Source organism: Colius striatus, chromosome 10 (genome assembly GCF_028858725.1).
Source record: "Colius striatus isolate bColStr4 chromosome 10, bColStr4.1.hap1, whole genome shotgun sequence".
Classification (NCBI taxonomy): Eukaryota; Metazoa; Chordata; class Aves; order Coliiformes; family Coliidae; genus Colius; species Colius striatus.
In genome coordinates this window covers 27,594,403-27,617,462 of record NC_084768.1, presented here as the reverse complement: position 1 = coordinate 27,617,462, position 23,060 = coordinate 27,594,403, and the positions used below count along the sequence as shown (strand labels likewise).

The following is a 23,060-nucleotide window of genomic DNA, read 5'->3' as shown; positions in this document are numbered from 1 at the left end:
TCATGAAGTTCTGTCTGTTGTTTTTCCTATATGCAGAATAAGTGGTGCAGTGTTGCCAGCTACGGAGAACTGACATTTAACCCACCTAATTAGGTACTTCTAACTACACAGAGTAGAAGCATGATACAAGAATGGACAGCATCGATTCTCTCTCCTTTAAAAAGGGACATTCTGTAAGACACATGTAAATCAGGAAAAAAAGCCTGTGTGCAATGATTTTTTTTAGTAGCAGAGAAGGAGCTGCAGTGGTGACCCCTGTAAGCAGCTGCTCAAAGCTCCTCTGGTTTCAAGTTGAACCCACCTCTGGCCAAGGCTGGGCCAATTGGGCACCTTTGCAACCACTACTTAAGAAGGGGAAATGTGGAGCCGAAGAGGAAGTGGGATGAGACAACCCACCATGCAGATCCCAAGGTCACTGAAGATGGAGGGAAGGAGGTGTATCAGAGCAGAAACCTCCCCTGCATCTTGTGGTGAGACAGCAGCTGTCCACCTGCAACCCATGGAGAGTAATGGTGGAGCTGAGATCCACCGCAGCCCATGCCAGAGAAGCTAATGGCACCTGAAGAAGGCCACAGCTCTTTGGGAAGCTCATGCTGGAGTAGTCTTCTTCTGAAAGACTGTAACTCACAGAAGGGACTCACAGTGGGGCAGTTCATAAGGAGCTGAAGCCCGTGGAAAGTGAATTTTAATTGATGATGGATTAAATTGATTTTGTTTTCTTCCCCAAGTTAAGCCTGTTTTGCTGTCACCATGATCAGTGAGTGATCTCTCCCCGTCCTTGTTTCAATGCAGGAGGCCCTTGGTTACATTTTCTCTTCCCCATCCCACCACGGCAGGGAGGAGTGGGCAAGCAGTTGAGTGGTGCTTGTTGCTGACTAAGTCAAAACCATGACATTAACCATAATGCCAGACAGAGCACATGGTATTCTGTGATTTGATATACAGAATAAAGCACACTGGAATAACTGTACTCCAGGGAAAGATCAGGCTTGGAGAGACCTCACCAGCTGACTGACTCCACAAGGTACTGAAGCATGGGGCTCAAGAGCCAGTGCATGTCTCTCCCCATATGGCCCCTTACCAAAGCTGTTTGGGCAGCAAGAAGAAAGTGAACTGTTGAGAAATTTCAGAGTGGTTGGGAAGACATTTGGCCTCAGCAGTGCTATAAGAAAAGCCAAAAAAGCAATCCTGCATTAGAGAATCTGTATCAATTAGCAAAGGATAAACTGTTCCTGGAATGTTTTCCTCGGTCAGGCCTTCCTTTCAGTATCAGGACAGGTGTGAGGTGGATCCAGGCCAAAAGGTAACAGCTTTAAGTCTAGTGTAGCAGTCAACTCAAGCAGACAAAGTGACTTTCAACAGGGAGGAGGTGAGTTGGTTAAACTCAAGTACAAATAGATTAGTGCTCCAAAATTGAAAACCTTGTCATGGGATGTAGAATGAAACTATGGAAATCTACAAGTCTCCTTAAAACATCCCTTACTTTTCAATTTATAAGTAAGAACTAAACAACCTAATCTCTCAAAAAAATAGTTCAACTTTGGAGTAAAAGCTGGAAAAACAGAGGAAGAGAACTCTGGACTCCAAATAGATGAGGGATGGCAGATCTGGGATCAGGCCAAATAAGGGGCTTGGCAATGATATAAATCTTACAGTAATAAAACAAAGAACCTTGAGCAAAATTTGTCCTTCCCCTAAGCCTTCGAAAAATTCCACCCCTTGTGAAAAATGATATACTGACAGATGAAAAGCTTTACCATTGCCCTTCCCATTTCCAGGCATGTACCCAACACATATGGCCAACACCTGTACAAGATTCCCCACATACTGCTGCACTGAACCCTCTGCTACTGATTTAGCCAGGTTGCTTCTACAGAGTAGATAACATCACCTGCTTCAGCAGGTTGTGCATCAGTTACAGCTCATCAAGTAAAAAACATTTAAGAACCAAAGCAAAAATCTCACAACCAAAGGTATATTTGGTGCTTAAAAGCAAATACACACATACACAACAAGGCATGGACTCTTAAGTGCCACATAAACACAAATAAACAACAATCAATATTGGTGAGACTGAGAAGGGAAACAGCATGATAGTGCAAGGGAAAGAAAAAGGGAAAAGGGAAAAAATAGTCACCTAGTTTATTTGAAACTGGAAACAAATAATTTTAAATTACGTTCTTAGCTAATTAACATTAAAGGATGACTTTAACAGGAAGAACAACAGAGATTTCAGAAAATGTAACAAATCTGCAGGCTCAGAACATACTCAGGATATGAAGAAAGAAAGCCTTGTCTCATATAAAAGCTTTTTGAGCTAGTAGTACACTAAGACCAGTACCAAAGAAGAAGAAATTCAGAATGACAGTAATAACAGACAACACAAGATAAATGCACCTAAAAGGAGGGGGCCTGTGCAAAAGAGGGGTTAGCTGGGTGCTAGTAGAGTCAATTCAGGATTTGGATAGCATAATTTACTACATTGTTTTGCCTTCTGGGGTTGATTTTTTTTTTTTTGTAGTCTAGAGATCTTTGTTGCAATGAGAAAGAAAAACAGGATTACAGAAATAAATACAGGAAAAAATAAAACACTACATGAAATAGTTAGACAGAAAGGTAATGCTGGATGTAATCAACCAAGCAGATAAAAGTTTAAGACACAGCAAGACTTTGGCTGGGGAATGACAGAAAAGATTATTCCCTCTCTCCACTCTAAAAAAAAATCAAGAGAAATGGATAAAAATGGTAAGAAAACACGTTAGGCCACCTTAGGCATAAGCTGAAAAAGATTTCTGCTAAGGATGTCAGAAAGGGAAGCTGAAAACAAATTTAAAGTGAGAAAAGGTAGAGCTGAAAGTTGCCATCATCTGGGCTAGTATCACTCCCCAAAATTGTCAACCTAAGTAGTCCTGCAGCACTTCCCTAGAAAGTAAAAATGCCAATAACACACAAACAAGCTACTAGACGAATGACTTCAGAGTAAAAAGAATAGTGAGCAAAGAAGTCAGGGAAGAACAACATATCAAGCAATGCTGACAGGCAGGGCCAGTAAGCATGTGAAAGCTGAGACATGCTCTTGAAGGAACTAGCCAAAAAAAAAAAAAGCTGTTAAATCTTGTGAAGTGAATTTCAATTAAGTGTAAAGAATAGGAAACAGAGTGAAAATAATTCTTAATCAAACTGGGAAAAGGCAAGATAGAAAGGTCTTAAACTACTGCTTGACAGGTTTAGAGATGATGGGTAAGAAGGATGATGTGTCAGGAGCCTGAATCAAGGCTGCTCACTGATGATGGAGTGAAAGCTCCTCTTTTGCACAAAGGCGCTAAAAGAAGGGAAAGACAGATTAAGGAGCCAAACTCCTACAGCAGTAGAGGGCAGATTATATAAACAACTTCTACTTCTTAAGTTCTGTCTGAAGTCCTACATCAAGACTAGCTTTCTCTCGTTAATATTCAGTACAATGATACAAGTGAATTCAGAAAGGATGGACCTTCTGCTCTCACAAAACGCAAATCCACCACAACAGCTACTGAAGCAGCAAATGTTGAGGTCTGAATGCAGACTTTTTCATCTAGTGGAACAACAAAGATATGCAGCTTAATCCTGCTAGAAGTGAGAGTTACTGCTAGGAGTGAATTACTGGCAGGGACCCCATGTGTAGTCACATAAAGACATTAAAATATTTTGTAACATTCTCCTTTTGCATATGATCATTATCAGAAAATTGTTCATATTTACAACCTGAGCATTAGCCCAGACATAACTCAGACCTGTGCTGTGAGAAACACTTAAATGTGTCTTTCTTTATTTCCATTATTGATATGAAATCCCTTTCTTAATTCAAAAGTTGATACAAAGTCTCTTCAAAAACAACTAAAAGCAATGTGGCTTAAAACCAGCTAGAAATAGCAATTCTTTTGCTCTCTGTCAGCAAAACTCTCCCTTCTGTTTAACTTTTAGTAGTATTAGAAGAGCACTTGGCTGTAGTATAGATCGATGGAGCTGGATGATCAAGTAAAGAAAAGACATTACGCTGAGAAACAGGAAATCATGCTCTTTACAGGACTGAGGACAGTTTAATCCTGAATCCAATATTTACTTAAATATTGACCTTGAATAACTCAACTTTTCCATCTGACTGTCCCCATCTACCCCACTGAAGTGTTGTTCAGATCTGTTAATATTTGTACAATACTCTGAACATGTCGAACACAAAGGATTATAGCTATTATGGGACAACTCTCTTAATCCTTTCAGCAACAAATACAATATCACTAATACAACATTACAACAAATACAGTATTACAAATATTATTAAATTAAAACAAAGAAACCTTGGAAACAAGTAGGATGTTAAAATGCTATCCTTTAACTCTTTCCTCTGTACCTACATGTGAAACTCAACTATGGGAATTATTTTTTGAAAGTTTGAACATGATAAATACTTTACAAAAATCTCCTATTTATAACAAAAGCTGTTTCTTTCTTTAAAAGTTCAAAAGTTCATCTGAAGATGATCATCAATCTCAATGACAGCTGTAATTGGTCAATCTGGCTTATCCTGACCAGTCAGTTTCTACTGTACAATAAAATTATATTAGGAACAAACCCTGGCTATGATTTCATGATCACAAAGACCACAAAGCCATGGAGATAACTGCCTACAGGCTATTCAACAGATAAAGCAGATAAAGCAGCAGCCTACAGGGAACATTCCAGGAAGCCTTCACAACTATCTGTCCAAGGAATGAGCTTGCTGTAGAAATAGTGGGTAGTGTGCATTTTTTTAGTTTACATACAAAAAATACTGTATGGTTCAGCCTCTACTATTTTGAAAGTGTCTCTTTAAAAAAAGCAAATAATTGACTGACACTTGGCCAATCCATGGGAAAAAAAACACTGCTGAATTATGAAAAGAAAAACATTAACTGACATGTCTTCCCCTTTTCACTCCATGCATATTCCAGCATATTTTAATTAGTGTTAGTTACTATAGATACCATAACCATACTACCTTTCAAGTCAAATTTATTAGAATCCTGACATTGATATTTTTTACTGTACTGTAATTAGGCTCGTACAACATTTACAAGCCTAACTGGTGTTATGTGGTGCAATGGATGTACTGAGACCAAGGAAAATAACAACAGTGTAGGTCACCTGTATGTCTTTATGCCATAAAAATAAATGACTTGTGATTATTAAGGTGAAGCAAAAAGCAAATGTGACTGAGGAACAAGTAGGTCAGTTGATAAGGGTTTAAGACTAAAAAAGACATTTCTTTCCAGAATAAGCATTTCAGAAAAAAACCACGAAAAGCAATTATACAGGTAAAATATTCCTGCACAGATAAATCTCAGCTTTTAAATTCCTTTTTAACTGGCATTTAATCCTGATGATGACATATAATCACCACCACTATCGTAAGGGGTACTCCAAATCACTCCTTCCCAGTCAGTTTTAAAAGTTCCACTTTTTTTTTTGTTGCTGCCATTTAAGCCTTGTTTCAATGTGCCATATTAATGCAGAACAAATAGAAATTATAGCAAAAAAAGCCAACAAATAGTGTCTTTCTGTAAGGTCCTTAGTATCCCAGACATGCTCTTACAGTAGAATATAGAAGGGGGAAAAAAAACCCCAAACACCTTTCATCTTAAAAGAGTTAAAAATAAACCAAAACTGGATCAAACACAAAGAGTGTGAAATCTAGCCTTAAACACTCGTTATGAATACTGCCACACTTATATTCAGGACTACATATAAGCGTGTGATGTAATTACTCTGATAGACGAAGTGATTTGATGAGCCTTTGCAACCAGCCAGATCTTTCACCTGGCTAACAGGTACGACAGCAATAGCATGCCAGTTAAGTATCTGACAGAGTAGGCCATGCACCTCAAAGATCACAGCAGGAAGGGTTTTAAAAAAAAAAAAAAAACAAAAAAAAAACACATCACTAAATTGTATTTTGAACAAGGTTACTTCAGTGCTGCCTCACTTATTGGGCTTACTTTCTCTCAGTGACCACAAAGGGCCATTCGCATGGCAAGACCGGATGCAGAGGTACAGCAAGTAGATTGCAAAGTTAGGGAGAGTTGGACTTGCTGCTCAAGGGCAGCGACACACAAGCTCATCCACAGGTACTCCAGATCTATCATAGGAAAAATCAAACTAATTAATAAGAGATTGATAGGAATCACTGCCACTACTTAAACGTTTCCTACAGCCTCCTCCTGGCATTTCTTTACTCAGGGCAACACTTAGGATCACCTAAGAAGCAGTTGAAGGTGTTTAGACTTTTTTTCTGGTGCCATTTCACCCTTGACCCCTGTCACATATCATGACAGGGGACAAATGTTGACCTTTCCAGGAACAAAGGGCTGGTAAATGCTGTCCCTACCACAATAGTTTGTTCAGTCTACAGACTGGCCTAGAGAAGAAAACGTGACGTGGACTATGTATGAACATGGGATGGAGAATGGGTGCACAGTGGCCACAGCTATTATCTGTTCCATGTACCCCAACTCCACAAGCCGTTTGAATAGCACAAGGAGGAACAGAATGCACATGGAAATGGAAGACTACAAAAATACCAATAAAAGCGTTAATATTACACATGAAGACCATTTCCTGATCTAAAGTTTGCATATTCTTGACATAATTTAAGATCTCATCTTGTAAATTTTCACTTTATCCAGAACTTGACAAAGGGTCTTTCCTCCATGAACTACCTGCAGCAAAGAAGCCTGCTTCAACTTCTTAGTGTTTATCCACTCTCAACATTACTCAAAACTTAGTCCTTGAATAATTTCATTTGGGACTGCTTTGGGAACAGAGATTTTACATTTTTCTGAAATACAGAGTAGTAAATTACCTCTCCACAAGCTGTACAGGCTTTTAAAGATTTTTTAAAAATCATTTAACCTATTTTAATAAGAAGTGAAGCATAACATTTTATAACAGGGTAAAAAAGAATATGGATGTACACAGGTATTAACACATCTGCTGTGGCAGCTAGGGAATTGCTGGGAGAATCTGATGGAGATGTGTTTGTTAGGATTGCGTGGGTGGGAAATGTTGAGGGCAGCAGCTAGAGAGAACAATTATTTACAGTAGTCAGGAAAGAATGCCTCCAATTAGAAGACAGTCACTATCAACTTGTTAACAAACATAGCCCGAAGTACTGAACTTTAAAAAGCCCCTGAACTTCAGTTCATTCCACCTAATACTCATCACTTTGCAAAGCAAAAAAAGGCTCCAAGACAGTCACCTGAGGATCATGCTAACTCCTATAATCTGCATATGCTTACCCACAAAATTCTGCTGACCATATTAGACAAGTGTGAAAAAGTTGTGACATATTTCAAGAAAAGGGACCAGAAAAACAGTTTTTCTAACTTGTGAAAAAAACAGATCAACATATACCACCACCACCACCAGTTCCCATTCACACACACACGAGAGAAGCATACAGCTGCTTGGAGGTCACCTATAACTCTGTAGTAATACTCCATACCACTTCTTACTGAAGTATTCAAAAGACAACAATATTTACCTCTTTGACATACTCAATCTGTCACAATTACTTGATGCTCTGAGCATGCCCACCACACTTTTAGTCCTAATTGTTTTTCTTTTTAAAGCTGTGAAACCTTCCTAGCAGTGTTCTCTCCTCTGCTGCAACAATAATATTCCTCTCAAGTGTATGGGCTTCCAATCATCCAACCTGGCCACAAAGGATCAAAGAATTGCTTCTAGACTCTCTCAAATGAGAACAATTGTTTCATGAACTCTTTACACAACCAATGCTCCAATAAAACTTTGTACTATGGGCATGAACAGGTATTTGTCCCTGTGGGAACTCTTATATTACAAGGGTAAAAGTTTGAGAAGCATCTGTCTTGTTTGGGGTTTTTTTATACATAAAAGGAAAGGAAAAATCATTTCAAAAGAAATAAATCACAACTCTAATATGGGTCTTGTATCTATTTTCTTTCTCCACTCCTTTTTTTCAGGTCACTAGAAAGAAAAATGAAGTGTATCTGTTTCTCAGACTATGATTAACTCCCACTGTGTGGACAGTGTTTGACCATGAAAATAAACACACATACATACAACTCTGCTTACTTGAGCAGTCTTGTTATATCAGCATAAGAAAACTGGGTACCATTCAAACTGTAAACAAATACTGTGCAGGCTCAAAAAAAATTACATTCTCCTCTCTTTTTTGTTAGTTGTTTGTTTAATTTAATATCTATACCATGACTTTGATCCTGAAGTCTGTTTATAATAGGGAATCCTTGGATCAAATCAGGAATTTTTTAAAGCCACTGATACACTAATTTGTGCAGGTAAGTGTTCCTTCCAATAATTAAAAAGTAGCTATGTATATTTTACATATAAAAGCAACTTTATACACATTATTCACCATACTACTAAGGTAGGCTGAAACCCCTTAGAATGAAAAGTTCTATACTAGTGTGTGAAATGTTACTGGAAACTTGCAAAATTAGTTTTTAAACTAAACAGGCAGTTTGCATGACATCAGACTTGTAATGTTTGCCCTAAAAAGTTGTCATAACCATAATAAAAAACAAAAACAAGTGAAAATTGTGCTAGGATGTCTTCATGTAAGATCAACTTTTCTCCCAGAGGTTTTTAACCATAATAAAAACACCAGTACTCAAAACTTTGGGGAGAAACTGATGACTTTAAAAGTAGGCAATTCTCTGTATACAACATATGTTTAATTCCATTATGGCACACATCATATGTTTAATCCAATTATATGGTGCCGGGTAGAAATAAGCACAGAAGGAAAGATTCATCTGGTGTTCAGGTAAGAAGTTTTCCAAGTATGTAAATTACATACCTAGTCAGATATATAGAGATGTGATAGATGTAGTACAGCTGTATGTTTCTTTGTGTTCCTGGCTCAGCAAGAGAATTTCCTGTAGAAAGTCAAATCTCTGGCGAGTAATTAGTGCAAATCACTAATACAGGTAACAAGTCTTGTTCTCTGGAGGAAAAGGCATTTATTGGTTTGTTCTGGTTCAAGAGTGATGAAACAAAGAGAAATTGTATGGAAAAGCACTTACACATAGACTCTGCTTGGAACAAGAGAACTGACAAAGTAGGTGTACTTTTTAACAGAAAGTTGAGGCAACCTGGTAGGCTCAACATGTGAACAAAATGCCTATTACTAAACATTTCTCTCAAACACTTTAGTTATGTTGAGGTGAACATGAGGAACAGAAAGGTCACTATTGCTGAATTCCGCAGTGAGAAAGAGAAAGATGAAGTCCAACTGGGATGCCATTGAGAAGTGCCCTAGTAAACTGAACGCTGACACCACTGGATGATACCCTGGATGTGACAGGTAACTTGCAAGAAATACTTCACATATATATCAATTATCCTCTGCTACAGACAGGACAAACAAACCACAGGCCAGCATAGAACAACACTTAGCAGGAGAATCCACTCCTCTGGTAGATTCTCTTTAACTTGGGAGTTAAAACGGGAAAAGCTTACAAGGAAATGACATACATGTTTGACTGTTTCTTGTTCTTTCCATACATCTGTTTAAGGCCATTACTAGAAACAGAACAACAATTGGTTAAAGTCTCTGGTCGGAGTGAGGGACCACCAGGCTGAACCAGTTTAGGAAGTGTTAAAAATAACACTTTATTTTCAAAAATAAAACCAGAATTTAAAAAATACTAGTTTTGTGTGATTTAAACACAAAGATACTATGTTTAGATATCAGAACTCCACATTGCCTTCTTAGAACTTGATACTACACAGCACAAGTTTAAGCCCATTCCATATTTGGGGAAACAGACATAAACTGTATTTCTTCCCAAGTCGAAGAGTCAGTATCAGAACCCAAACTCCTCTTTGTTACTCAGGCTGACATTTCAAATGGTTGTTGCTGTCTTTCAACAGCCTATTGGGCAAGTCCACACTAACCAGTGATTTCCTACATAACACATCAAACTTCCTTTCTGTGTAAACTCTGACTACAGCAGTGTGTTTTCTGTGGTTGCAAGGAAACTTGCAAGGAAACAGAAAGTCTTCAAGAGTCATGATTTGGGGACACACATACCAGAAGTATTGTATCACAAGAGATGAATTCATTTAAATGACCAAAACATGAGTTTATTTCTTAATATGCATTTTAATTGGTCCTCTTAGCTAGAAAGGCACTGGCAAGTTAAACATGAAACAAACCAAATGTTGCAAACCCAAGCTTAACAAGCGTAGCATCTAAAGCTCTGGCTCCACTATTGCCTTCCAATTTGTGAGATCATTTAAACTAACAAAGTGGATATAAACCAGTACTTTTCTAATTCAGCAACGTGCTGCCAAATTGCAAAGATATATAAATGACTCCACACACTATAAATATACTGTGTATGAAAACCTTAACTTTTTGTTGTTGTTGTTGAAGTTTCTGATGTGGCCCCCACCTCTGTGTAACCACGGGCACTCCCATGAGCTCACGTTCTTTTAGGAAACCGCTCTGAATAAGCACCTCACGCCAGGACCGCGGCGCTGCCCGTCCGGGAGCAGCCGACCCGCGGGACCCGCACAGCCCCTGGGCCTGGGGCCGCCCAGGCCCCGCTGTTCTATGCGAGGGAGCGGGTGGGCGACCTCCTTCCCATCCCCGGCATCTCGGTCCTCCCCGCCTCTCCGTGCCCCCCGCCCGCCATGTGCCGCCCGGGATCTGAGCATGTGTCGGAGCGATGCCGCCCCCTCCCCTCCCCCTCTCTCCCTCCCCCCTTCAGCGGGGAGGGGGCGGCATTTGGGGCTTCCCCTGGCCCGGCCCGGCCCCACACCCCTTCCCCCGCGGCCCGGCCCGGCCCGCCCTCACCTGCCAGCGCCAGGATCTGGGCCTTATGGAGCAGCAGGCGGTCGCCCCACTCGGCGGGGCTCTCGTCGTCCTCCTCCGCCTCCTCGGGGTTGCGGTACACCGTGTACACCTTCTGGTTGTCGAAGTCGAGCTGGGACGTGGGGCTGAAGTCCTGCACGCAGGAGACGGGCAGCGCGTAGCAGACGTTGTCCTCCAGGAACCGCACAAAGGCGTACATGGTGCGGCGCGCGGGCGGGGCGGCCGCGCCGGTCCCGCGCTCCCCGCGCTGTTATTGTTCCTCAGAATCCGCCTCTGCGCTCGGCTGAGCTCGCCTGGCCGCGCCGCCAGCCGGGCAGCCGCCAGCTCCGGGCAGACACGAGCAATCCAACGCGGAGCGACGCGAGCCGGGCTGGCGGCGCGGCGAGGCGAGGGGCGGGCGGGGACCGGGGCCGGGTAGCGGCGGGAGGAGCGGCCCCCGCCTCGGCCCGCCCGGGGCCCGTGCGGAAACACCCCTTCCGGCGGCCCCGGGCCCTCCGCGGGGTGCGGGCAGCCCGCAGCGAGCCACACGGCAGGCCCCGGCGTGCCCGGCGCCCCGGGAGCGGCCTCGCACCTCTGCTGCGGAGGGGGCTGGAGCGGGCGGCGGGGAGGGAAGATGCCGCCGTCCCGGAGGCTGACGAAGGTCCGGCCCAGCCCGGCGGCGAGGCCTCGCCGGGTACCGGACGGACAGCTCCAGTCCCGGCCGTCGGGCCTCGTGCCCCGCTCTTTCAAGCCCGTCCCCAGAAAAGGCCTCGGGAACGTCTTTTTCCAAGTTAAAAATTCCCGACAGCTGTTCCAGAGTAACAAACAACCCCTCTCCCGGCTCTGTGGAAATAACACACGGGGACCTCTGCTTCTGGGCCTGGGGCAGTGCCCGCAAGTGGGAGAGAAGGGGTCGGAGGAACCTGTGAGATACTGTAGCCAGGTGAGGAGAGCACGTTACCCATGGCCAAAACACAGAACCCTAGCACTCATCTGCTGGGTATCCACAGAACCTGAACACCTCTTTCTACCCGAAGGTCTTCAGGGTAACGCAAAACCAGCTGCACTCAGTGGTAGTCCCATAGCAGTTGCTGGGAGAGATCACAAAACTTCCCCCACCTTCCCTCAAAACAGCACAGAGAACTGAGAAATTCAGTAAGAGCAAGGGTGAAAGATCTTCAGCACAAAGTCCCCAGCTTTTGGAGACACCCTGTATGGATGTTTTGAACTTCCTATAGAAAAAAGAAATAATGTGGCAACATTGCGTATGGTTCACAGCAAACTCTTACCTAGTGCTGAGATCTGTTTTACCAAAACAGTCATAGCAACAAAACAGTAATGCATGGAGAATTATTTAAAGGCAAATAGAATCGTAGGACGAGTACTAAACAGCAAGAAAGAGGCCTCACTAGTTTTCTGTTTGCAAAAATAACACACAAAATGAAACTGAAACACGTTCTCTCTTCTGGTTTGCATATCCCTAAGCGTTCACAGTACTATCCGTACCTGTTACAGTTTAACCACACCGAACATGGTTTTCCTAGTTATCTTTTATGGATTTTTGTTGTACATGTGAACCACAAGCTGGAAAACCTGCAAGAAAGTTCTGAGTCCTGGCACAGGTTGCCCAGAAAGCTTGTGGAGTTTCCATGCTTGGAGGTAACTCAAAAACCATCTGTCCACAGGCTTGGGCAAACTGCTATCAGTGGCCCTGCTTGAGCAGGAGGTTGGAGAAGATGACCTCCCTTCCAACTTCAGCCATTCTGTGAAAGTATCAGAAACTTACAGTTATGCTGCCCAGCAGCGGTTTGTCTGTCTGTCTGTCTCTCTTAAGCAACACATGAAAACGTAAGGAAAGCATACAGGTGTAGCTGAGCCGATGTAAATATTTCCATAACAAGCTGTAAACTTCCCATACAATAATGGCAGCTTTATTATTTTAGCAATTACAGAGTTTTGCAAATACTTCAGTTTAAGACTGGGGATTAAAATGGCAGTACTTTATGTTAACAATAAAGTATTGCCAGACTGGTATGTAATTACAGGCAAATATAAGTCTGCTACAAAGTAGAGATGACAAATGTATTCTAGTAACTAGGCTGCGAGGGAAATGAAATTCCAGCAAAGATTGTGTTGCTGATCGAAAAATAACAGCTGCTGTGACGTCCTGTCTCCTCTACCTTGTGTTACAATGGAGGTAGAAGGAGATGCAGAAAGGAGACAAGACAGACTGATAGATGGAATTACTCCGTGGACACTGGTAAAAATACATGAAGAACAATTTTGTCCCACCTAAATTCAGTGGTTAGTGAGGGATTCGGTACACTGACTCTTCCTGGGATTGCATTTCCTCCACAGTTGAGTTCTATTGGCAACATCCAAGGCTGCTGTTGAGGGAAAGGAACACAGAACAAAGGGAGAAACTGGAAATAATAGGGGAAATGAAGAGAAGCTAAGGACCCAAAAATTAGATTGGCTTGGAAGGGGAAGGATCTCTTCAGGTACCAAGGAAGCCTGGGTGATTTGCTCCAATGGAAGAAAACGGAGAGATGTTATGTGAAGGCAACTAGCATCGTAGTGGGCTTTGGGGTTTTTTTTGAGTTGGGTTTTTTTTACTTTGGGAAAAAGAACACTAAACTGGCATTTGCAACATTTCACACTGGAAGGTTCAATTACAGCAAGGGCTGCAAATATCTTTGTTATCGGCAGCAACAAAAGGTCTCAAATTCTTTAGAAAAGCTGTTTCACAGTTCTCCACAGAAGGACGTTTTTGGGAACAGATTCAGGATTGGGATGATAAATGCATGTTTACACTTGGTCCCTAGAACGCGCATTGAGCCAGAAGGCATTATCATGCTAAAGAATTAATAACATTCCCATACATTTCTCTTCTGACTACAAGGAACAGTATTAATTTCTGGCTTTAAAATCTATAAATAATCTGCACTGGGTTAGCAGTGAAGCAGAGGAAAAGATCCATTTGAGCACAGAATGAAACACAAGTATTGTCACTTGTGTCTTTTGGACCTTTCCCATTTCAACTAATAGTTAGCCAGCTGTTTTAACACTGAGGTTAGCCTGAGGTTTAAAGATCTAGATCTGTTTTAAAGGTGTACATTTTATAACTACTTAAAGAAATTACTGGATCCTCAACAGATTTAACTCCTCAAGCAAGTCCAGCGTTTTGAAAACCACACAACCCTGCTGAGAAGTAGATTGTCATACTTTCAAAGTACAAATGAAGCATCAGCTTAAAAAGTAGAAGTGTCACTCCAAGAGTCAGGAAACCACAAGGCACATTCCCAGCCCTTGTGGGACTCCCAAGTGGCTGTTTCCTGGAACACTACTATATTTTGCTCGTGTTATTTTTCTTGAAAAGTAAAAGAAGTGTTAAAGCAAAAGCTGATGCCTGCTGTTTTGATGCGTGCTCTGTTTTCACGTAAAGCTACACAATGAAAAGCTAATAGTACCAATAACAGTTACGCAGGTGCTAAATCTCCTTCACAGCAAAACATTAAAATTAGGCTCATCATTCATATTACTTCCATGTTTAATACCAAACCCTCAAGGGACACCATATTGATTTTAAAACTACTGATGAAGAAATTCTCATTTTCTTTTGCTGTTGAAATGGAGGGGCTTTACTACTACCTGACTACTGAACAATAACAGTACACTGAACTACTGCTAGGAATCTCTACACTTATCAATAAGTGGTTTAGAAAAGTAAAGTGTTCTTTTCTTGTGTATTTATTTATCCTCCGAGTAATGCATTTCTTCCACAATTATTTTCAAGCACAAATATATCCTGAAGGAAAGATATATTAACTTTTTTTTTTAAGGTAACACTGTATTTTAACAATGCCATTTAAAGTCCTACAGTTTGAAGAATAACTCAAATAGCAATGCACAAGAACTGAAGACTGTTCAAAGGTTTATGTATGTACACACATACAATCTACTCACAATCTGGTTAATTTTTACCAAGAATATGATCAATATGGTGGTCACAAGACACTTTCATTCTGTAGTATCTTATTTTTAATGTTTTTATAAAGGGCAACATCATGCTGTCTCCAGTTATAAATGACTCTTCTTCTGAATAAAGTCACATCTAGCTTTTAGGTGTTTTGAGATAGAGAGTGGTTGGAAAGGAGGAATCTACTAGCTAGACAAACAGAGCAGGGCAGGCATTCCAGAGGATTGTTCCCCTGAAGATTTTAAAATAATTTTTAACTCTCATGGCACTGTTGCTGCACTCTCCTTGCCACATCACTATGATTACATATGAAATTCAAACCAAACAGAAACAGGTCTAGTCCCTGTATGATCCCGGAAGATGGACGAGAAAATATTTGTGTCCACATGTAATTTCCAAAGCACTCTGATACCAAGAGAATTGTGTGGGAGCCTAGATTACATAGATAAATTCTTAAGATTTAATCTTTTGAAATCTATGGCCTTAAACCATCCTCAGAAGAGGAAGGGCAGCACTGCAAAGCTATTTAGTCCCAATTCCTGGGAGTGATCTAACCTTTCTTGGGGCTGAGGATAATATTCAATCATACTTTACATTAAACTCTCATGTCCTACCAGAATATTCTTTCAGAGAAATGAAACCTTAGGAACACTTTATAGATCCATTCACATAGGATACACTTATTTCCCAGCTGGTATATTCTGTAGCATGAAAAGGTAATGATTAAGCCAAAGTGACCACTGGAGAAAGCACTTTCCTCACTGTTAATGACTGGCTGGAGAAACCAAGGGCCAGGGAAAAAAAAAAGCCAGACAGTCATTAAGTGCTGAAAATTCCTGACCTAAAGGTCATTATTACAATTATAAAATTGGAAAATGAAAAAGTAATTATGTTCTTTGGGTTTTTATATGTATTGAAAAGATAAAATTCCCATGTCTGTTGCTGTGGATACTGGCCTGTAAGATACTTATCTTTCCCATTCTGGCAGGCTATGCAATGGCTAGATCTAGGACTGGCAACCCTTCAGGAATGTGTGCCAGACTGTATTTTCTTTTTCCAAATTACAGGTTAAACGTGCCCACACAAAGTCAACAGGAGTCAGGAGATGCTGCCAGTCAATGCTATCTTGTCTCAGTTTGAACCATAATTCTCCCCACTCTCACCCAGTCCTTTGCTCAGTGGGAGCCAGAAGCTGGGTTGTCTGGGAGCTGCAAGTGACTCTCAAATCATCGTGACTTTCATCGCCCACCCTGCTGTATACCATTCAAACTCTTGCTAAATACCATCTCCTGTACTCAGGCAGTATGCTGTTTTCAATGCTATAAACTTTCTGCCTGAGAGGAAAATAGGAAAGACATTTTCCTTGAGCTGATTTGTGCATGGACTCACCTTTAAAACATGTCCTTTTAGTGTCACTGCCACCATCTTCAAGACTTTCAAGGAGGCAATGTTGCTGTTGCAGCCCAAGTGATCTTTTTTTGCTACTGCTATCCACTGATGGCTTCAGCCTATATATTTTCACTAGATCTGCAAAAATTAGTTGAGATTTTCCCTTTGCTTTTATAAACCAGACTTTTCCCTGGCTTTTGAAAGTCTGTGACTCTAAAAGTAGCATTACATAGAGAGATTTTGCACCATTGCAAGAATTTGATTCCTTCTGTACCTTAGATGACAAAGCGACTTTCATTTGGCAAGGAATAAAGTCTTTTTGTAACCTTTGGGCTTCAGTGTAAAATATCATCACTAGGCACTGTCTGTGATTATGTTATGCTTTGAACAGAGCTTCTGAGTATGATGGTACTAATGACCCTTTTTCATAATATTTCCACTTTGGTTTTCTACTTTCATGTCAGTACAGCACTGTTCTGTCTTGAACCAGTATTTATATCCATGCTGACAGGGAAAACAATCCTGCAGCCCTTTTCTGTATAGACCTATTGTGCTTGAGAGCGTCACACAAGTAATATGGATATGTACAGAAGAAAAAGAGGTCAACTACTACAGGCTGCATTTTATTGTTCAAGAACGCTACCTCCACATACTCATGCTTCCTTCAGAAATCTGATTTTAGCAGGAGACTAGATAACATCTAGAGATGTTTCTTGTTGTTTTGGAAGGTTCTTGACAATCAACAGCAGCAGAAATGGGATTGCATAAATGAGGGCAGAGTCAAAACTACTTAGAGATATGTTTTCATGCCTCGGTGCTCTTTTTAATTCATATTCTCGTCACACTCTTTCTGATCACTTAAAGGGCTGGCTATATTTCAGTGTAAAGTGAGTTTATACAAGATATTCCCAGGAATTGGGGCTCATACTTCAGAAAAGAGAATAGAATTTTCTGTTTCTAATGAAAGTCACAATCAGAGGTGGCCCAACAGCTCTTCTGAAGAACATCAACTACTGTGAGCCTGTAAAATCCTATTGTGGAAAGCGAATTGGAGATAATGGAGCAAGAATAATCCTCAGAACATTTCAGAGAAGTGCCTTCCTCAGCCATGTCTTGATAATAATCACATTTACATAAAAATAATAGAATTCTTCAGAGTTGGCAAACTGAATGCTGAAGCTGCCAGAAACCAGAAGTGCAAGTGCTCACGGGTATAAAAATCTTCACTATCACCTGTGAACCTCTCCACTCCTACTAAAACCAGATATCTTTATCATTTATCAGTTACAAATGAAGTCACATCTGCTTTGTGCTAGAAGGTGAACTAAAAAAAACAACATACACAACAAGCAAATGTTAACTGGAAGGATTTGCTGTCACCCAACACCCAGAAATTCATACCGTAAAATAACTGGGATAGATCCCACCAGGAATTCTTCTTGTTCTTCAAAGAAAAATAAATCCTTTTATGTCACACAACATAGAAAACTGGCATTCATCTTTGCCACACTTACAAAGAAGGTATTCCCTCAAAACAGAAAATGGCATGGGAAACTGATAGCCCAAGAGGTGTTTGAAACTTCAAGGGGCTTCCTGCTTTTCTAGTATTTTCCACAAAAGCCTGAGCAACAGCTATTGTGCAATAATATTTAACATTCAGGGGAATTGGAGTCTTTTTTAAAGTGTGATCAGAAAGGAGAGCCCTTCATAGGCTGTCACAGTATTCCTTATAACAAAGAATGCTTTGTTTCATGAAGAAATATCTTGTACTAAATTACCCTGGGGAAACTGTAGTTTGGGGGTTTTTTTAAACAAAGACTGGAATTTTCAAGTTTGAGGTTCCCTTTAAGTACTCTTCTAACATGAATATGTTTAAGGATGCTCTATCAAGTTCATGCATGAAATGTCATCCAGTCATTAGTACATTTCTGTGCAAATACAGCTGTGAAAGCTAATAACTGAAATCTGCATTTTTTTCACATTTCCAGCATATTAAATGACTTCACATTCTTTCCTATTTTGTAATTCACATTAGTCTCTTGTATCAATAAAACAAAACTCAGGTTATATTGCCTCCTGCTTACATTCTCCACAAACATCAGCTGGACATTTGAATAAGCAATGTAATGTATACATTTTTATTCAGTTCAATATATTGATATTCTCCTGATAGGAATAAGAATTCTGGAGGATGACTGCAGAGAAACACACTATTCAGAATATGAATTGAAATAGTCTTGCAAAGCTTTTCAGTGAGGATGGTGTGATATTAAGATTAGATCCTGCATATAATCAAATTTTGATGCTTGTACACACAGTCTGGTATTTCTTTTCCTTTATAAGGTTTGTATGCAAAAACACAGCAATCCAATATTTTGAACATATACCGTCTGCAGATACTATACAGTCTAAACTGATGAAAAAATAATGTCAATGAAAATAAGAAGCTGTCTGGGGCACTGCAGCATACAGACTTTGCTAAATTCGTCATAACTAGTTTTACTATTCTGAGGACAGAAATTATTGCAAAACCAGACTTTCCAGAACAGTGAGAGTAACACTGGGCTTGTGTCCATCCCTAAATTCAATCTTGGTGTGTAGATTGACTCTTTGGAGGCTGTAAATGTTTCCATAATCTTTCAAATTCTCTGATGTGATACACACAGAATTTCTTCCAAATGGCCTATATTTTCCAAATTCACTCCCTTTTTATTTACCAGTACATATAGGAAGTAATAAAATAGAAAAGATAAGATAGGTAGGGAGACAACAGGGATTATATTACAAGCAAAATGTGACATTACTGAGTATATATCACAGTATTTAGTGAGCATAAATATAAAGCATACCTACAGTTTTGATCCAAAACCACAAAAAAAAAAAAGACCACGGGGGAAAGAAAGTCTAAATTTTGTTTAGGGGCTGAAACAGAAGTGCAGTAGTTCAAGATACTACTTTAAATAGTTAACTAGTTGGGAACTAAGCTAATAATGGTTTAGATAAATTTTCATCTATGAAAAGTGATGAATTAACACGTTGCACAACAAATAAGGACAGCTTAGAAGACATCATTTTCTGCCTTGCCTCTGACCTGGAGGGACTATCTCTACAAGGAAAGGCATAGTCAGTCTCCAAGGGCAAGGCAGTCTTTAATCCCATAGCATGATTACTAACAAGGACACCAATTATAATTTCACAAAAGGAGGGGAGAGCAATGTCATTATACTGAGGGTTTTATATATACTTTCATGATCAACTACTGTCCACAGAGATTTTTCACTGATTTTACACACCATGCACTACACAAATATTTTGATTTTCCATTATCTCTGCAAAACTCACTGAAATCACTTCTGACCACTACCACGGCACTGGGGTAGGGGTTCTTTTCTATATAATCTGTTAATCAAAAATAACAAGGCCAGTAATCATTCTTGCTCACTCTTCATGTTGTGAAATGGCCTCAAAGAGAGGTTGGACCTAGAAAGGATTCTGGTGGACCTCAAAGACCTACATGCAGCTTTACAATCCAATAAATCCCCCCTGAGTTATTGCTTACCCTGCGGGGCTGTCTCAGAACAAGATCTCAAATACCATCTGTGCTCACTGTGGAAGCTGCCAAAACCCCATCCACAGAAACTGTGGAGCACAAAGCATTGTAACTCCCATCCTTCTCTGGAGCAGAGTGAAAGGGAATACCTCCATATTCTTACTTCAACAGCTTGAAATTCTCACCTGAAGGTAGGTATATGTAAACCTCCATTAAAAACATTGGCCAAGAGAGATTCCTTTCTAAGTCAGTCAGCAAGACCAGGGGAACACCACAGTGATATCTCCCATCTTTTATCAATAGCCTCGCTTGGGCCCTTGCCCAGTGAGTGGGATGCCTGGCTTTGGTTTCTTCCACTGGCTGAAGGGGTTCAGACACCCATGCTGTGTCATGGGTTGTAAAAATCCTTTTCTTTATACAGACACACATAATTTTGTCAAGTCAAAACCCCTAGGAAAGGAAGTCATGTGTCTTCCTGTCTCAGGCTCAATGTCTTGTACTCCAGTCGACTCCTTACTGATTGCTTGTAAAGGTAAAAGCACAGGAGGCAACCAAGCTATTGCAGGGTAACGTATTTCTTCCACTGAGAGAAAACTACTTTGAATTAAATCACGTTTACGAATTGTTAGAGCGCATGCATGTATCGTTACTGTAATCAGTTGGTATGCAAGAAACTTCTAATTCCTCGGTAATTTATTTAGGGATTCGCATTCCAGAGGAAAAAAAAAGTGTCACTGAAGTGGGAAGGATGAAATATAATTAATAATTAGACTTTTAAATGCTGATATAGCTCCAGGGCTATGTTACCTCTGGGAAAATATTCTCAGTGAGCATACTTGGTGTTCTTAGAGCATGTTACATGTTTTGGCTTGCTTGGGCTTTTGGTTTTTTACACCTTCAGAGGTAAAAGCCAATTGGAAGTGAAATTTTATTTTTACTTGGTTAATGTTTAGGATATTTTTAATTATGGTCCTTGATGAAATAGCAAGATCAATATCAACTCCATGCTTAGGACAGCTAAGAAGGATATTAGAATATCCTCTGTCTTAAAATTTCCACTAAAATAGAAGCTACGAATTTGTGATGCTCTAATGAATGTCAGTGGAGGACTGCCAGTAATCAGTATTGCTGCATGGTTTATTTACTTGGAAAGTAACATGGGGTTTGATATGTAACTTTCAGCTTTTAAGTTTGGAAGTTTTGTTCCTAGTGATAAAATTTACCAAGTTATCTCTAGGCAATTAAAATATATTCTATAGTTTAACCTTTGGATGATGTATAAATACACATAGGCACTCCTACAAGGCAATTTGTCTGCCAATCTGGAAAATGCTACCGTTACAGTCAATAAGTCAACAGTCTGTGATGTTAAATTATGAAATCAGAAAGAAATCTAGTTCACATTCAACCTGGATATAAGCATTATAAGAATTTCTAATGTTCTGAGGGACAGTAAATTTCAAAGATGACTGTATTCTGCCCCAATAATCACGATCTGCACAGCATGTTCAGGTATTGTTGAAGAGATTAAAACCACAAAAACAGAGCAGAACAACTCAGCATCAGATAATCACAAGCAATTCTATGTCAGCAACAGACAGCTGGAGACATATGCTAGCAATATTGCAAAAGTGGTAAAATGGAGATTTTGTGACAGCAAGGACGTGGGATTCATACATTAAGCTAAAACTCAAGCAAAACCATTGAAATTGTTGTTCACAAGTAACAGCTTTCTGTCACAGTATTCAGAAAGTCTACCATTTGTCATAAAAAATATTTAAAGCAAAAATTAAGCAGAAGAAAGTATTTTTTTTCCTCTTTAACATTTTATCTATTTAACTTCTGCATGCTTTCAATGTTATTATCTTGGACAAAGACATCAGAATAATTTTTTCAGGTCAGCTAGAAGAGCTGTCCAGTTACAGACCAAACTCAATGCTTTGGGAAAATTTTGTGTGAAAAAGCAGTTTGATGGAACTTTATCTAGGAATATTCTTATAAAGTTTTTTACTTCCAAATACAGTTTAAAAGAAAATGAACAACACTTTCATTTCAATTGACAAAGCTTGAGTTGTTATTCCCTTCCCTTTGGTTTTCAAGCATCCATCAACTATTAAACTTTTCTGATACTCATTGCCATCTGGCCTTGCTTTTCTCTTTCACATTTTAAGGTTAAGCAGCTACTGCTAAGAAGTATGCAAGTCCAAAAGAAAAAAAAGAAGAGGCTGAAATATTCTTTTATATTTTTTGTGAATCAGAAGAGAGAACAGGGAAAAGACTTTATAAACAAAAAAGTATCTCCCTTACCAATACTTTCTTTCAAAGCCTCCTTTAGAGTCACTCTCAAAACCTTTCCTTCCTTTCTTTGTAGTTGACCATGTAAAATCACGATAAAAAAATGTCAAGGATCCAAAAAATACCCAAGTTTCCTACTTTCACAAGCAAACATTTTTCTGAAAACCCTTTGTACATTGGATTTCCTATAAAAATGGAAAATAGCTTGAAAATATTCACGAGGCTTCTGATGAGTTCACATCCCTCGCATACGAACAACAACTTCAAAGCTGTGTTTTATAGAGGTGGCTAGGCCTGAACATTTTTTTATTTTATTGCTGAGGCTCTGCCTTTGTATCTCAAGAGTTTTGTCCTGGGATCTCTCCATAAGATCCTTGAAGCTGTGACTCTTAGGGAGGGTAATGGAAACAAGTGACTTGTTAAGAAACTAAGGCTCCAGCCCCTGAAGTCTTTGTATTTTAGGACTAGGAGCTTGACGCAGATGGAAGAACAATGTAATGCTTGAGGCACTGATGAAAGATTTTGAAAAACCAATGCAATAAGAGGCATCAGAAGGGAACAGCAGATTGATTGCAACAACAAATGCCAAAAAGTTCTGAAAGAACAAAAATGTAGTGCTGGGTAAAAAAAAAAAATAAGGAAGAGAGAAAGGATACTAAGAGCTTGCAGGCATCTGGCAACTTGCCTGCATATCAATGTGTATCTGGGGCAATTAATCAAGCAGTTTTCATAATTGTTTTTTACACTGGTGCATAAGCTTTGATGATGCTATTCACTGTAGTTCAGTAGGTGGGGTTAAAAAGATTTACTCTAAACTTCAAAGTGCTAAAACTTGAGCAGCTTGTTGAAGCTCATCTTTTGGGTCAATGGGGGACCAGCCCCTCCAGAGGAGAGGTCGCTTATCAATTTAGGGATAGGAAGAAGCATTCTCTCCTGAAGTGATTCTTAGTTCCTCAATACATAGCATAGACTGG

The 23,060-nt window shown here is 40.0% G+C and overlaps 2 protein-coding genes across 3 annotated transcripts in view; both read right to left on the bottom strand.

Annotated features, from left to right (window-relative positions):
• Positions 1–11,187, bottom strand: part of BEND5 (BEN domain containing 5) — a 31,695-nt gene extending 20,508 nt beyond the window's left edge. Inside the window, exon 1 of one of the 2 annotated variants that reach the window (XM_062003575.1) lies at positions 10,877–11,187. In XM_062003575.1, the coding sequence (XP_061859559.1) occupies positions 10,877–11,093 (217 nt within the window). In that variant the 5' untranslated portion in view covers positions 11,094–11,187. The remainder of the gene's footprint in view (positions 1–10,876) is intronic. The other variant, XM_062003576.1, reaches the window with a different exon arrangement.
• The window catches only part of AGBL4 (AGBL carboxypeptidase 4), a 907,448-nt gene that overhangs the window by 349,828 nt on the left and 534,560 nt on the right, over positions 1–23,060 (bottom strand). The window lies entirely within an intron of this gene.